The sequence below is a fragment of the Vanacampus margaritifer genome, chromosome 5 (assembly GCF_051991255.1).
Source record: "Vanacampus margaritifer isolate UIUO_Vmar chromosome 5, RoL_Vmar_1.0, whole genome shotgun sequence".
In the NCBI taxonomy this organism is placed as follows: domain Eukaryota; kingdom Metazoa; phylum Chordata; class Actinopteri; order Syngnathiformes; family Syngnathidae; genus Vanacampus; species Vanacampus margaritifer.
Window position 1 is genome coordinate 5,430,001 of NC_135436.1, and position 16,926 is coordinate 5,446,926.

Below are 16,926 nucleotides of genomic sequence, written 5' to 3' on the forward strand. Positions count from 1 at the left end.
GACGACGGAGAGTGCCCCGAGTCCAATGCATATTCATCGGAGGAAGTGTGTACAGTCTGCTACTTGCTTTTTATTCCCCGGAAAAAAAGGCCGTCAAGAAAGTGTAACGTTTGCACGCAAAACGGACCAATGTGAAAGTGAAAGTAAACTGTTGTGCGAGTCCTGGCGTCTCCTTGCACGCAGGAGAGCGTTACAAAAGGAAAAACTGTATTTGAAACATCCACATAATTGTAAGTAGTACCACAGTTGCACACATTTGTAAATAGTTTGCGAAATTGTTTTGTCAAATTGTTACACTGTTGAATGGAAATAAACGTATTTTGCAATCAAAAAACACTTTTTCATTGTTGGTGAAAGCGTTTTACAGAAGTAAAGCACTATTTAGGTGTTTGTGGCATCATTCATGGACAAAAAGAAGTGTACAATTCACTAGAGTGCATGAAATAACATCGTTTCACAAAAAGCTCTTTTTCTCCGTTTTTTGTTTCAAAAGAGAGAATTTCGGTGAAAGTAACCATTTTATATTGTTGATTACTGAAGAATGGAATAAGGTAGAAACAAACTTTTTTTTTCTGATGAAAGCTGAGAGTCCAATCTTTGTGTTTCCATAGTCCAAACACAACATTTTCTGTGGACCTTGAAAGATCACTCAAAATGCTTAAATCGGCTGGCACTGGCGACAACCCGTTTTTGAAAACGTCTGGCAGTCAAAGAGTTGAGTACTAGTGCACCACTGCCAAATACTACATAAATTACAACGACAAAAGCTTTTTATATGTTTAGTGTGCTGTCCTGCACATAATACACGTGATATAGTGGCAAATGTAGCTATGATGCGGAGTACAGGCGTGTAAAAACTGATTAAGCCAATGTGGAACATTCTATCAACTTTTACCCGCTTGCAGAACGGCGGTGTTCGTAAGGTATCGCCAAACGTTTACTTGCTTTGTCAATCATGAGAGTGTGTGTTACCTCAATGCAGTGAGGATTTCATGATTGAGTTTGGCAGCTTTACTTTTATTTTCTTGAGCGGTAGTCGTACTGGTGGAGTCGCATAGTCATGTAATCCTCCATAATCATATGGTGGAGCAGAAGTGCTTTTCACGGCGAGCGTTTTCCGGCACACGTTACAATGTTATTTTGGTCTTGTCAACCCAAAAATATTTCCAAGATAGGGACGTGGATTCAAGTCTAGCTAAGTTTCTATTAAATTAGTCACTAAAACAAGACTTCGATTCCATGTTCTCACTTCCTCGTGGCTGGCACCGCCGAGTCACCTGACTGAATCCTGCTTGCTGATTTGCAGAATGGAGACGGATCACTTCCTTCTCTGCCGTCTATGCACGCTGATTCGCCAAATGAGAACTTTCATCACTTCCTCCTACTTTGCAGCCAATCAATTGAGCTGTTCCCCCCCTCCCCCTCCCCATTTAGAAATAGTATTAAAACCCGATAATGTAAAACTGGACATCGTGAGAGCCAAGTTGACGATAATATCGATGGCGATGATGATTGCCCACCCCTAATCGCTACATTGGATAGTCACGGGAGTTTTTCTTTGGGGTCGCGCACAGTACCAACACCAGAACTTAGAAGTGGACTGAGAGAACCCGATAGCCATGGGAAATGCCGAGATGTACGGACTTCTGCCATTGTCTCCAGTTGCATGTTGTCACTCGCTGTGACGCGCACACATCGTGTGTGCCGTGTGCGAGCCCGGCATTGACGGTGGGCCAAAAAACAAAAAGTACGGAATGTGTCTTATTTGTTTACAACATCCGGGAAATGAAGCATCTATTAGAGCTATTTTGTTATAGCTCTGTAAACAAGGAAGTTGCTTGAATAGTGACGCTGCTGACATGGAAACAAAACTAGTAGAGCATGGCACAAGAGCTCTTGCTCGTGTTATAAAAGATGAAAAACTATAAAGCCTCACGCAACTGGTTCATAGCCTCGCGATTGCTGGTCCACAGCTTTATAATTGATGTATCTAAAGATTCCTGGTGGATTTTGTGTCGATTGAAGAGTCTGCTACCGATAGTCGTCATGGCTCTCCTTGACAAACGATAGCCGGTCGGATCGTTGTTGTTTTTTGTCCCACCCCTACCAATTATCGGTCTATCTCTAAACTATATTACTCTTGCATTGTTTCCGTACCGTATCGAATCATAACGCTCCCAAACTTTACATAATTGTTATTAAACCGTTGTGTCAGTTTTTAATCCATTTGAATATCAAGATATGTATCGAATCAGCCTCATCTATAGATTCCCAACCCCTAGCACAAAACAAGATTGCCATAAAGTCATCATGTCTTACCAGATCCTATGTATAACGTCCTATAGCACATGCTGACAGCCTTTCCTTTTCCTGTCAGAGGGTAGAAGACAGCTCGGGCCTGCAACTTCTTCTGATCTGCAAAGAAATGACTCAAGATTAAATCATTGGAATAATTGTATGAAAACAAACTTTATAGCAATGTTGAAGTCTTACAGTTTGAGAGAGATGGAGGTTTGGTTGCATTGCTGGCGTCTGTAGGTAAAGTGCTGGGGGCTTTACAAGGGAAAAGCTGCTGGATCCTCTGCCATGCCAATAACTTGATCATCTCTGTATCCAGCTTGCCCAGCTCAATCTCTAAAATATATACATAAAAAAAAACACAATTTGACGATATCAGCATATTAGACTTGCAGCATCACAACCAAGATGAATGTACCTACCCCCATTATCATCCCTGCAATCTTTCATGCAGAGATTAGTGATGGAGGAGAGTGAACTGGATAGCAATGAGTCCATCAGTCCCAAGTCAACCTTAACATCTGCAGAAACCACCAGGACAGAATGAGTCACAGAGACCTTATAATGAACTCATTTCAGAAGCTGTGATTTTGAAAATGTTCATCACTTCCCAGCTTTAAATATTTTTTAACTACAGACCAGGTAGTTCTGTTTTTTTTTGTATGTAACAGCTCAAATGACTTGCTTACAGGATCCAGTGTTCATAACTGCACAGTTGAACTTTTATTTTTCTTTGACGTAGATTAAAAAATACATTATTGGATAGGCGTCAGGAGAGTTTACTCTGCTCTATGTAGTCTGTAAACAAATACAGTGCAGCTCAGCCTTTAGCTACCAGACATACTGTAGCTAGAAAAATGCTTTTTGGTGGTATGTCAAACTCATTTGAAACTGTGTTTGAAAATCTAACAATGTAACATGTATTTTTACACGCTATTTTTAAACAAAAACTAGATGAAATAATTTCTGGAGAAATTGCACGTGAATACTGAATTAAAATTATTTGGAATTATATTAAATTATATTTTATAGTATAGAATGATCTTGAATGGTTGTAGTAAAAATGCATGCATTGAATGATGTGGAATGATATTTAACCCATTAAGGCCTAAAGCGCCTGGCAAAACATGCCTCTAAAACCTATGGGTGACTTGAGTCACCCCCGAAAACCTGAAGTTTTTCTGGAAATTCAACAATTTTAAAAATAATTGATATCTCAGCTCCTGAAGCAGATAGAAACTATTCCAAAAATATTTTAGAGCTTACACTTATGGCGTTGACATAAATTCATTATAAACCTTCAATAGATTTTTTTTTTTTAATCAACAAACAAGTTGGAATAACCTCGGGGGATCGGGGTAATTATTCGTCGTCCATTCACTTACAAAGCCTTCAAAATTTTCAACATCCTAATTGTCTACAAACATATTTCTTAACAGTAAGTCAATGTCGACTCGTTACACTGATTCAAATTAATTAGTTTCTCCTGCGAATCTGCGTCAACCATAAACGCTCAAATAACATTCCAGGACATGCTATGAGGCCCATGTCACCCTATCGTGCATGTTCTGATGCATTTCATTGGCTAAGAAACCAATAATTGGTCAAAACACAACAAAATGACATCCGCTCTCCCGGGTTTCAAGAGAAAAGAGCGCAGGTGCGCTCCCAGCTTTAACGGTCGAAGCGCGGCCACGCGCTCCCGGCCTTAATGGGTTAATTATATGGAACTAGCAGTAATTATACGGGTGTGCAATATTTGAGCGAAGAAAGTGAAATTTCTTTTGCTGCCATACGCAGCAGACTCCCCACACGCACGCGCGGAATCACATAGGCCACATTTTGTTTTCTTAATGGCGTATTGCGCCAAAAATTATTTGCGTGCCCGTCGAGGTTTACCAATGCAGCCCCTTGCAGATGAGCTGCTAGTGAAGTTCGCCTAAGTAAACTCCTGCAAACCCCGTTCCCTCCCATCTGCCAAACATGGGCACTGTGACTGAAGAAACATCATGAAGATTAATTTAACACTTCTTGCTGCAACTTCAAAATAAAAGTGCCTACATTTAGAGCTGTCAGGACAGCCCTATCGTGACGAGGTGCAACAACAGTGCAAGTCAATGAAACTGTGTGCATATGACATTTGTGTCTGTCAACGAACACACGTCTGTTTTTTCCCCTACTTGATCTGTTGGGGCGACGGAGAATTTTAATCCCCGCATACGGCCTAACATTTAAGACCCAAAGAACAAAACTATGTTTTTTCAAGTCTTTTTAAGGTATTCTTTTCAAATTCGTAAATTTAATGCTTTTAAGATTTTTTAAGACCCCGCGGGAACCCTGTTCATTCTTATTTTTTTTTTTCATTCTTAATTTAACTTCTATAAAATGGATCATTACTGCAACTAGTATTGTCACGATACCAACAGTTTGACTTCAATACTATATCTGCGAAAAATGCCTCGATACCGGTACTGAAACGGTACCTGAACAAAACTCTAAAACATCAGCAAAAGCAGCAAAATTAAAAACTGACAAAAGAACTTCAAATTATTTTTTATTTATTCAAAATATTGGGATGCATACATGTTAATTTATGTACATACTAGGGGTGTGAATTGCCTAGTAGCTTGCGATTTGATCTGTATTACGATTCATAGGTCACGATTCCATACCGATTAATCCTGATACGAATCTATAAGTCAATTATTGCGATTTTTTTTAACTCAAATTTAGAAAATACTAATCAGTAAACTTGTACATGTACAGTGAAAGATTTGTATGATTATCTACTTCAGGCTTATAACTGTGGTTCACCGTATTTAACAAACAAGTTGCAATCTATTTCATGTTTAAACAGCATTGAAATCAAATTTTAAGGCTTAATGTTCCATGAATATATCATTCTTCCATGCTAAAAACATGAACCCTAATTCTAATTAAGACATTTTGTTGAATGTTTCCATCAAAAATGTAGCTTTAAAAATCGATTCGGCTGCATATTGAATCAATACGAGAATTGTGCGCTCGAATATCGCGATATATTGCCGAATTTATTTTTTTTAACACCCCTAGTACATACTGTATATATTTATGTTTATAATGTTTATAATGTTTGTAATGATATAGTTGGACTCGCCTCCACACACAGCTTGGCTTCTGGTACCAATCCTTTCGAGGGGGGCTGGACTCTCTTCCACTGTGGAGTTGCCCACGGTGAGAGGCGCAGAGCAGGTGTGGGCATACTCATTGCCCCCCGGCTAGGCGCCTGTACGTTGGGGTTTACCCCGGTGAATGAGAGGGTAGCCTCCCTCCGCCTTCGGGTGGGGGGGGGGGAGACGGGTCCTGACTGTTGTTTGTGCTTATGCACCGAACAGCAGCTCAGAGTACCCACCCTTTCTGGAGTTCTTGGAGGGTGTGCTGGAGAGTGCTCCCCCTGGGGACTCCCTTGTTCTGCTGGGGGACTTCAACGCTCACGTGGGTAATGACAGTGAGACCTGGAGGGGCGTGATTGGGAGGAACGGCTCCCTCCGATCAAAACCCGAGCAGTGTTTTGTTATTGGATTTCTGTGCTCGCCACGGACTGACCATAACGAACACCATGTTCAAACACAAGGGTGTCCATATGTGCACTTGGCACCAGGACACCCTAGGCCGCAGTTTGATGATCGACTTTTTAGTCGTGTCATCGGATTTGCGGCCGTATGTGTTGGACACTCGGGTTAAGAGAGGGGCGGAGCTGTCAACTGATCAACAACTGGTGGTATGTTGGCTCCGATAGCGAGATAAGATGCTGGTCCGCCCGGGCAGACCCAAACGTATTGTGAGGGTCTGCCGGGAACGTCTGGCAGAATCCCCTGTCAGAAAGAGTTTCAACACCCACCTCCGGCAGAACTTCTCCCTTATCCCGAGGGAAGTGGGGGACATTGAGTCCGAGTGGACCATGTTCCGCGCTTCCATTGTTGAGGCGGCCGATCGGAGCTTGGTGCCTGTCGAGGCGGCAATCCCCGAACCCGCTGGTAAGGGATGCCGTCAAGCTGAAGAAGGAGTCCTATTGGGCCTTTTTGGCCTGTGGGACTCCGGAGGCTGCTGACAGGTACCGGCTGGCCAAGTGGAATGCGGCTTCGGCGGTCGCTGAGGCAAAAACTCGGACATGGGAGGAGTTCGGTTGGGCCATGGAAAAGGACTTACGAACGCTTACGGTTTCGAATAAATTTTGGTCCACCATCAGGCGTCTCAGGAGAGGAAAGCAGTGCGCCATTAACACTGTGTATAGTGGAGATGGGGTGCTGCTGACCTCGACTCGGGACGTCGTGAATCGATAGGGAGAATACTTCGAAGACCTACTCAATTCCACCTACACGCCTTCCTTTGAGGAAGCAGGGTCTGGGGACTCTGTGGTGGGCTCCCCTATATCTGGGGTCGAAGTCACTGAGGTGGTTGGAAAGCTCTTTGGTGGCAGGGCCCCGGGGGTGGATGAGATCCGCCCGGAGTTCCTAAGGGCTCTGCATGTTGTGGGGCTTTCGTGGTTGACACGCCTCCATAACATTGCGTGGACATCAGGGACAGTGCCTCTGGATTGGCAGACCGGGGTGGTGGTCCCCCTTTTTAAGAAGGGGGGCCGGAGAGTGTGTTCCAACTATAGAGGGATCACACTCCTCAGCCTCCCAGGTAAGGTCTATTCAGGGGTGCCGGAGAGGAGGGTCCGTCGGGAAGTCAAATCTCGGATTCAGGAGGAGCAGTGTGGTTTTCGTCCCGGCCGTGGAACAGTGGACCAGCTCTACACCCTCGGCAGGGTCCTCGACGGTGCATGGGAGTTCACCCAACCAGTCCACATGTGCTTTGTGGACTTGGAGAAGGCGTTTGGCCGTGTCCCTCGGGGAGTCCTGTGGGGGGTGCTTTGGGAGTACGGGGAACCAAGCGCCCCTGATACGGGCTATTCGGTCCCTGTACGACCAATGTCAGAGGTGCGCATTGCCGGCAGTAAGTAGACTTAGTTTCCTGTGAGGGTTGATCTCCGCGCCAAGGTTGCCCTTTGTCACCGATTCTGTTCATAACTTTTATGGACAGAATTTCTAGGCGCAGCAGAGGCGTTGAGGAGGTCCGGTTTGGTGGCCTCAACATTGCCTCTCTGCTTTTTGCAGATGACGTGGTGCTGTTGGCTTCTTTTAAGCCGTGATCTCCAGCTCTCATTGGAGCGGTTCACGGCCGAGTGTGAAGCGGTTGGGATGAAAATCAGCACCTCCAAATTCGAGACCATGATCCTCAGTCGGAAAAGGGTGGAGTGCCCTCTACAGGTCGGGATGAGATCCTGCCCCAAGTGGAGGAGTTCAAGTATCTTGGAATCTTGTTCACGAGTGAGGGTAGGTTGGAGCAGGAGATCGACAGGCGGATCGGTGCAGCGTCTGCAGTGATGCGGACGCTGTATTGGTCCGTTGTGGTAAAGAAGGAGCTGAGCCGAAAGGCAAAGCTCTCGATTTACCGGTTGATCTACGTTCCTGTCCTCACCTATGGTCCTGTGGGTTGAAATGAGTTTCCTCCGCAGGGTAGCCAGGCTCTCCCTTAGAGATAGGGTGAGAAGGTCGGTCATCCGGGAGGGACTCTACTAGCTACTAGCCGCTACTCCTCCGCGTTGAGAGGAACCAGTTGAGGTGGCTCGGGCATCTGGTTTGGATGCCTCCTGGACGCCTCCCTGGGGAGGTGTTCCGGGCATGTCCCACCGGCGGGAGGCCCCGGGGCGACCCAGGACATGCTGGAGAGACTATGTCTCTCGGCTGGCCTGGGAACGCCTTGGGATCCCGTCGGAGGAGCTGGCTGAGGAGAGGGAAGTCTGGGCTTACCTGCTAAAGCTGCTGCCCCCGCGACCCGACCCCGGATAAGTAGTAGATGATGGATGGATGGATGTATGTATGTGCTTTCACATTGCATGCCATATTCTTAAAGTACTGTATTTGACTGCATTTGATGTCATCCGTTTTAAATATTGGCAATACAGTGGCACTTCAATGACTCAATGTAACGAGTGTGCGTGCATGTTTCTGCTCTTCTCCATTCTGCTCCCAATTAGTCGAATGCGTAATCAAATACTACAAACTGGGAACAAAATAATTCACGCTCCACTTATTTTTAAGGGAAGTGTCAAAAACGCATCACAACCTGTCTGTTGCTCATGTCAGTCGTCTGAGCCTTTTCTATGCATAACTGTGATTTCCTACTGTGTGCCTGTTCATTGAACGCACCTCGAGTCCACTGCAGGAATGATTGCTGCTTTTTCTTCTGCTTCTCTAAAAACATTTGCTCTTGTTACAAAATGTTTCTAAAACTGAAAATTGAAAGCCACACGTGTGTTCTTCATGTGTTTCTTGAAAACATACGTAGGCAATGCCAATGCTGTCGCGTGGCTTCCACTCTGCTTGTGCACTCCCGTGGAGCCCTAATTAGCGCGTCATACTTCTCAACGAGGAGTGGACGTCTAGCGAGCGCTTCAGTGTGTGAAGCCATCTTCCTGCGCCTTCTCGCACACACGCTGAAAGAGGTGTGTCACTTACTTAAGGGTTTTTCCCCATATCGGTAAGGGCGGCTTTAAAACAGAGTTGGCGGGCTGTCTCGTATTTATTTATTTAAGTACCGGTACTACAAAAATTATACCGAGCTGTTTTTGACACCAAAACATCGAGGTACGGTAATTGTACCGGTATCTCGTGCAACACTAGCTGCAACAATGGTAAGATGCAGGTTCCAGGGTAATTACCGTTTGACACCTATGCACAATAGTTCTGGTTTCCAACTGGAAAGTCAGGGTCCAGATCAAGCCTGCTACAACATTTTATGTGGCCCGTACATCAAATTACGTATGATATATGTATGTATGTAATAATGCTGAAATATTGCAAGCATTTTTTGTTACTAGGGATGCACCAAAATGAAAATGTTTGTCCAAAAAATAAAAAATGCTTGGCCGAAAACCGAAACGCCGAAAAATAATTATGCCAATTTTTATTATCATTGCATTTCTCATTTTTCTTTTGGCTTTTCCCTTCAGGGGTCGCAACAGCGAATTAGTTGCCTCTATCTAACCCTGTCCTCTGCATCCTCTGCTCTCACACAAACTACCTTTGTATCTTCTTTAACTACATCTATAAACCTCCTCTTTGGTCTTCCTCTAGACCTCCTGCCTGGCATTTGGAAACTCATCATCCTTCTGCCAATATACTCACTATCTCGCCTCTGGACATGTCCAAACCATCTCAGTTATTAGAATTAATTAAAATTATAATACAGTATTATTATAAAATATTTATTTAGCACTGGCATTTTAAGAAAGCACAATATAAATTTAAATGTGCCCACACCACAGACATGTTGGCTAATAGTACAATTAAACACCAAACGAGGGTTGAGCATTTTCTGGTGGTGAGATTGCACTTCATAATCAATGTAGTTCGCACAGACCGGCACGGATGCGTGAGGCGGGACAAGATGCGGCGCACTTAAAATACGCACATTCACATATTCTCCAACGTTTAAAAATAAATTATATAAATTTGTTCGCACCAGATAATCGGTTTCGGGACTGCAAAGTCACACAGAGCGTCCTGTACAGGTAGGACTGGGCAATAAATCGATTTTTTGAATTAATTCGAGTGTTTTGTTGTGGACGATTAAAAAAATTATAACCGAGTTTTTTTCCCCCCTTTCATTGTGGCGCGGCTTTCGCCCCCATGGGCTTCCGTAGCTCTCGCTCTGCTAGTCGTGTCCTCACACACTCCATACGGGAGGAACTCAACAACAGCAAACAAACTCCAGCAAAAAAAACAACCAAACAATGTACCATGTTATCGTGGAGAGTCATTAACAGAAGGAAGCACGTATAACAAGAAAGGGGCACAATAAGAGCGATCACCAAAGCGGACACGTTGCACCTCGCTAATAAGACTCGATTTTACCACTTGCTGAAAACGGGAGAAGCCAGGTATGTGCAACTCATGTTACCTAGCCGCAAGTATATTGCTCAAGTTGCCCCACGCCATTTGTTTAGCCAGTGGTTATTTTGCAGTGACTGGCAACTCAAATGCTAGCGATAGTTTTGCTCTTAATGGCTCCAATATTGGTCAATCACCGGAGCGAGGAATCTTTAGTCTGCTGTAATTGGATATTTTATTCTGATTGCTTATAGACATTTACAAGCTTATGTGAATAGCACAAAAGTGCACGTTTAGGTCGCTGCGTGGTCGCAACATGTACGCTATCTCGCCAAGACGGACTTGCCTTGCAAGTACTTGGCGGTATGAAAGACAAGCTTACTTTCACTTGCCGTGCCCGTGATGCTTATCAGCGTCTGTGACATAAAATCCTTATGAAATGTAGTATAGTGGGCTGGTAATGCTGATAACAAAAAAGTGAAAGAAGATCTATAGGATGGAATGAACTTGGTAAAGCAGACTAATCACTGTAAAATAGCCCATTTACGACAGGCCAAGACTTTCTTACACCGGGGACTGGCCAATCAAATAACGAAAATTAAAGGAAATTTGCCAGTCATGGCAAAGCAGCCACCTCAATTTACATAACAGTACTTGTACTTGTAAAATCAGCAGACAGTTGGAGGGGATGACAAGCTCAGACCTTGGTTCCTACATTAAAGCAAAAATGTGAAGTTTATTTGTGTCATATCTAGGGACACAAGTAGCGCTGTTTAGCTTTTAAGATAAAGTTGACGGGAAAAAAAAGTTGTACTTTTCTACTTTATCAACACATAGATTTAGATTTCCATGTACAGCCCTATGTACATGGATGTAGTCACCCTGAGATTGCAATAAGTGTTTCTGTGTTTAAAACTGTTGATGGCAATAATGCTAGCATTAGCTTAAGTATTTAGCACGGCCGCCGCGATGCCGGAGTAAGTGGAAGCGTTTGATGGGCTCTTATTAAAAAAAGGGGGAAGGCGCTGCAGGAGAAAGAGTGGCTTTTGAAGTTCTGTCTTTTTTCGACCCGCTTAAATGTTGCACACCAAGCGAGTCGACGCCCCTCTCCTGCGGTGTGCACAATGATCCCGGGAGCAGCTGCGACCGACCGGTACAAACTTGCACGGTGAAAAGCCAGCAAGAAGCGAGGCGGACACTCACCCCCGCGTTCGCTGTTTAATTCAAACAGACGCTTGCTTGCAGCGTTTTTTTTTTTTGCTTGCATCACCACAACATCCTATTTCGGCCATATTTAATTTTATTTTATAGGAAAATTTTTGGTGGGCGAATATTCGGTGCATCACTATTTGTTACCAAACCACTTATTACAATAAAGCGAATAGCTGAAAAAACTATATTCCTTGGCTTCTGATTTCCTTGGCTTCTGATTTCTGATTTGAACTAGTGATCCATCAATTAGTTGTGTTTATGTAACAATATGATGGGATAGTTATACTGTACATGTATTTGGTTTTACAGTCATGTGGCTCATGACAAAAAGGGAGTTTGACAATCCTTTCCTTATTTATTGCGTACCTTCAGTTGGTGATGACGATTCGGCGTTGCTTCGATGGTGCAGTTGGCTGGAGTCAGAAGGTTTTACGTTGTTGCTCATACACTCAGTCTGGAGTTCTGCCTGGCTCCTATGGTTCTTCTGGTTGCTATGAGGGCATGTGGTTGTGGATACTGGGTGGTGTTTTGGAGTGCAAGCTTCTGTAGTGCTCTCAGGCTCCTTTTTCAGTGTTTCGGTTTCTATGTGGTTCACCAGGTTAGAGGCAGCAGCTGAGTCAAGGTTGTCTGTGCAGGGCTTTAGTCTGTGCTGTGGGAATTCCTGTACGCAATGCTGGGACTCGCTGTTACAGTCTAATGGTCCATTTGCTTTGGAAGGGTTACATTCCTCTGGTAGAGGTCCATTATGTTTACTGCAGTTCTGGCAGGGTGGCATGCTGCATAAAGAACCAGCCTGCTGTGCTAACGTGTCCCGTGTTGAAGAGGACTCCTCGGGGTCGTCAGGTGTACTGCAGAGTTTAGAGTAGGGGCCAGGAGAAGTCCTTTGTGAAGAGAGTTGACTTCTCACATCCTCTAATGTACACAATTTACAACTGTCTTTATTGTCAGAGACGTGTGGTGACAGTGGCGAGGATGAAGTATTCTGCTTGGTGGATAAGTGTCGCATGATGCTGCACTGGAGGGCAATGACGTCCTGAAGCCACTGTTTGAGACATCAAGACAAAATTCTAATGACAATTTTAAATTCTATTTATTGCGAGTGTCATTTTCATACACTATAAAAATTAGAGAGAAAAAAACATCGTATTTTTTTTCCCACTCATGCATTTTCTATACCACTTATCCTTATTAAATTACCACAAAAGTAAGAACTGCTTTCAGGCTTCTAAATTATACATGCTGCAGTTGCGCCAAGGCAGCACACAATGAATAGTTTTGTGATTTTACTGGCAGATATTGCGATTTTGATTAGATTTACATTTTTGTTCAAATAACGAATCGATAAAACATTTAACAATTTACAGTAACATAAACATGATAGAAAATGTCATCATACCATCAAAACTAGGGCTGCCATTTTAACGCATTAATTAGAATATTTAATTATGCTGCAAATTAGGGCTGGACGATTTTGGGAAAAATAATAATCATGATCATTTTGATTAAGATTCAAATCACATTTAATAAAACGATTATTCATTCATTTTATCTTTTTACCAACTAAAACTCAACTACTTAAAACTATGATCATAGCCTTATGCCCATTCATCCGTTCACATTGAATACTTTATTCTGAACACTATTCTTTTTGTCAAGTATAACATAACCTTATAAATATATGAAATTCAAGCCTCTTACATTTTCATTCTTCATTTTCAAACTTAATCATTACATTACCCTCTGTAAGTCTGGGGACTATTGGGCTAACCTAGGACCTCAGGGATTGTATTTTGTGCTGTCATGTGGAAACATGACCAAAAAAGTAATAACATAAAATAAAGTAAAATAAAAATAGTGTATACTAAAACAGTAATTGCAAAACAAATACTGGGTGTTCCTACGCATTTTGGCCTCTTAGGGGCAGTGTGGTGCCGTGCAACATGTATCCATGGTGTACATGCTTACAATGAGAACAGATGAAAGTTGCGATTAAATTCTATTAAAATAATTTTTTCACAAACTAGGACTTTGTGCCTTTGAGTAGTGTTATCTTACCTGTGGGCATGTTTGCACAGCATTTGTGTGTGAATATTCATTATTCAAAGGACTACTAATGTTGATGCTAACTTCCTGTTAGCATTTGAATGTGATCCCCCATTCACTTGCATTAGCATTAGGGCTAGGCTCGCTATGTGATAAAAAACGAAGCATGTTTTGTATTTAAATACACACTTGAGCCAAATTTTTTTCTGGGGAGCGGTGGTGCAGTGTCCAGCACGATTCCTTGTTCGACCGACATCAAGCCATTACTATTTGATTCAACGCCGTGGATAGACTTGGCATTTGAGAAACTCCGAAATTCCCGATCGCCAGTCCTCCTCAAGTGTCAGGTCATCTTTTTCATTATTCATTTATATTATGTATAGTACAGTATAGCACTGCGGGTTGCAGTCCCCTTTAGTGCTGCAGCTATCGAATATTTTGGTATTCAAATATCCTATAGAAAATTCTATTGAATAATCAGGTATTTGGATAAAAATTATATTTTCGCATGGTGAAAGAACATTTATGAATACAGAAGACATTAAAAATATATTTCCACTTACTAATGATTGACCAACTTTCATTTCTAGATAATCAACTTTTTGTAATTTTATTTTTTACTTAAATTTAAATTGTGCTTAACAGCACGTTATTTTCCCCTCTAGAAAGTTAGGGAGATTTAAGACATATCTCTCCCCATGGATTTTGGAATAACTTTCCGTTAAATATTAGGCAACCTCCCTCTCTACCCACTTTTAAAACACATCTTTGTTCTTTGGCGTTTGACTCAGCATGAGACTCATCATTGGTTCAATGTTTTATGGTGACTGCTGTATTTTGTTATACCTTTTTTTTTTACTACCTAATTGTGTTATTTTATTGACGTATTCATTTACACACAAATTATTAATTAATTTAGTGTTATTGTTTTACCTGTCTTTATTTCATTTTTTTTTAGTCTGTTAGTCTGTGAGACAAAGTGACGTCAGAACCACAGTTGTGATTTTGCCGACCATCAACTGCAAAATTGAGTGAGCTCAATTTATTGAACTGATCTCTAGGAACGGCAACTGTGTCCGGCTGTCAGCATCAAAGTGTGCAAATCATCACGTCTATTAGACTGCCTTAGAAAAGTAGTCCGATGACTCTAGCTGCAGCCGCGAGCTAGCACGCTAACATTGTAGACGCCCTAAACACTTGTAGCAAGTAGCACCTCATGGGGTCGCTGTAGTCCTTTAACCAAATTAGGTTTAAATGAGAGTAGGTGCGTGTGTGGTAAAAACACCATATTTAGTGGAGTACCAGAGTGATTGCTGGGCTGGCGTATATGTGCTTACCAAGAGTGAAATTGTTGGACTACAAGAGGCTTTGGTGCCAAGGACTTACCAGACGCAAGAATTGTCATTCGGGTGTTTGTGAAGCAGAACTGCGCGTGTGGCGTTTAAGACGCACAGTTATTTTCTGCTGCTACCTGCTGTCCTTTTAGATCGATTATATGCTGCCTTTTCATTTAGTCTGCCCGACCGTCGACCTGTCTAGCTGGGCTGGCAGGGTTGTGAAGGGTGGGCTAACTTATTTTTGGATTTTTTTGTGATTGTTTTTGTATTGTTATTCTCAGGTAACTTTATAATATTGATGCCCGATTGACCACAGTGGGGTCGCACATAGGGCTTTGCTGTTAGCAGTGTCGGGTGCCATATCAGGTGTTTTTTTTGCGGTGCTGTGTTTTGTGCTAGAGTATCACATTTGTTTTTATACCGGAGTGCGGTGAAAAGTATTGTGGATTTGCGGGTTTGTCCGCCACGTGTATATTGTTTAGACCTATGTAAAGGTTCACTGTCCATGTTCGAGCCAAATAAGGGAAAGTATCTTTTTACATGCCAAATTGTCAAAAATAAATGATGTGACGTTATATCTGGCTCCGGATCTTTGTATGACGCACAGCACTACAACACACTGGCAACAGGCATCGTAATGTCAGCGTAATTACGTCTTCTTTTAGTGCCCTTAATTTGCGATCGAACGTGATTTCTGTATGAAGTTGTTTTGTTGACTTCGGTCGCAATTGTTTACGCCGGCAATAAGAACGGAACACGTTGCACAGGTCAAGTCAAGTCATCCGTGGCGCCGCAACTGGCAAAACGCTCCCGGGAAAAACTTCAAAATAAAAGTGTTTCTTAGCATTGCGCTCCACATATTACTTGGTATGGGAAGCTTTATTTTTGAAGTTGGCCTTCTCTCCGTATTGGCGGTGTTTTGCCAGACGTGTCAACTATTTCCCACATGTAAATTGTTTACGTCGGTGGATTTGTCATTGCGCTAGTGGCTCTTATTACGTCGGATATCCGGCACCGTGCTGGAGTACTTTAAGCCCGGTTCTCCTTATGTGTTCAGTTTGACAGTTTACTCCAACTGGAGTGTCATTAAAACGCTTAAAGAACAGCAGAATCACACTGATTTGCTCTGGGCTAGCTACAAGCTAAATGGTGCATTCAGGGTCCTTTCACAACGAAGGGAACTGGTAAACATGCCACAGCATTTTGCACAGTAATCGTTTTTCTTCGATCATTTTGTTTTAATGATCGAGAGAAGCCAAAATCAAAATCGCTATAAAATTTAGGTCCAGCCCTACTGCAAATTAACACGTTACGAAAATTAACGCAATTGTCGCTAGAAGTCCCACAGTCAAACCATTTGGCTTTTCTACATAGAATACCGAAAGGGCAGCCCAGTGGCTGGATTAGTCTCACCATGTATTTGCGAATTAGTAAGTTTTGGGGAGTTTTTTTTTTTTTTAAAGAAACTTTAAGTGTGAGAAAAATTCATCCCATTTAATGTAGACTTGCCTATTGGTTCCTATTTGTGGTTTTAGACATTTTATGTTCTTATACTTGTTCAAATAAACACTGATGGTGATATTGTAAATTAGATAATTGCTCAATCTACATACATTGATACACTAAAAACTGTGTATGTTCATTAAAACGTAAACTTAAGTGGGCCGGTCTGAGCCCAGAACCTCCAGAGCCCCAGTCCTGCCCTGGCTATGAGCACCACAGACTGTCTGACAGTGTTACTTTTATTTGACATTATTAAAATTCATTAAACGTTCAGATTCCTTTAGAAACGCATTGCGTGGCACCAAAGAATCGATTGTTTATCCCACACGTAACATTTTCTGAAAGGTGTCTGAGACATTAACAATCGACTGCAGTTCCAGTTTCAAGCTTTAGCCTGAAAAGATACATTAGAGAAAGACAATGATTTTATCCTGGATTGGGGGCCAGGTTGTTTCCCATCCTACCTCCTGCTGCTCAGCTTCAGTGGTGAGGTGCTTTGTGGACTTATGTTCAGGGACACCACTACAAACCAGTTCCAACTGGCGCAACCCTGCAGGATGTAGAATGGAGGGTGGATTCCTGTACTGAGACTTGATGGCATCTGGTACCTGAAA

The 16,926-nt window shown here is 42.7% G+C and overlaps 1 protein-coding gene across 2 annotated transcripts in view; it reads right to left on the reverse strand.

Annotated features, from left to right (window-relative positions):
* The window catches only part of phf12b (PHD finger protein 12b), a 37,906-nt gene that overhangs the window by 7,507 nt on the left and 13,473 nt on the right, over positions 1 to 16,926 (reverse strand). For both annotated transcript variants that reach the window (XM_077565717.1, XM_077565716.1), the window contains exons 8-12: positions 16,777 to 16,920; positions 11,796 to 12,471; positions 2,721 to 2,819; positions 2,494 to 2,634; positions 2,320 to 2,415 (exon numbers count right to left, since the gene is read on the reverse strand). In XM_077565717.1, the coding sequence (XP_077421843.1) occupies positions 2,320 to 2,415; positions 2,494 to 2,634; positions 2,721 to 2,819; positions 11,796 to 12,471; positions 16,777 to 16,920 (1,156 nt within the window). The remainder of the gene's footprint in view (positions 1 to 2,319; positions 2,416 to 2,493; positions 2,635 to 2,720; positions 2,820 to 11,795; positions 12,472 to 16,776; positions 16,921 to 16,926) is intronic.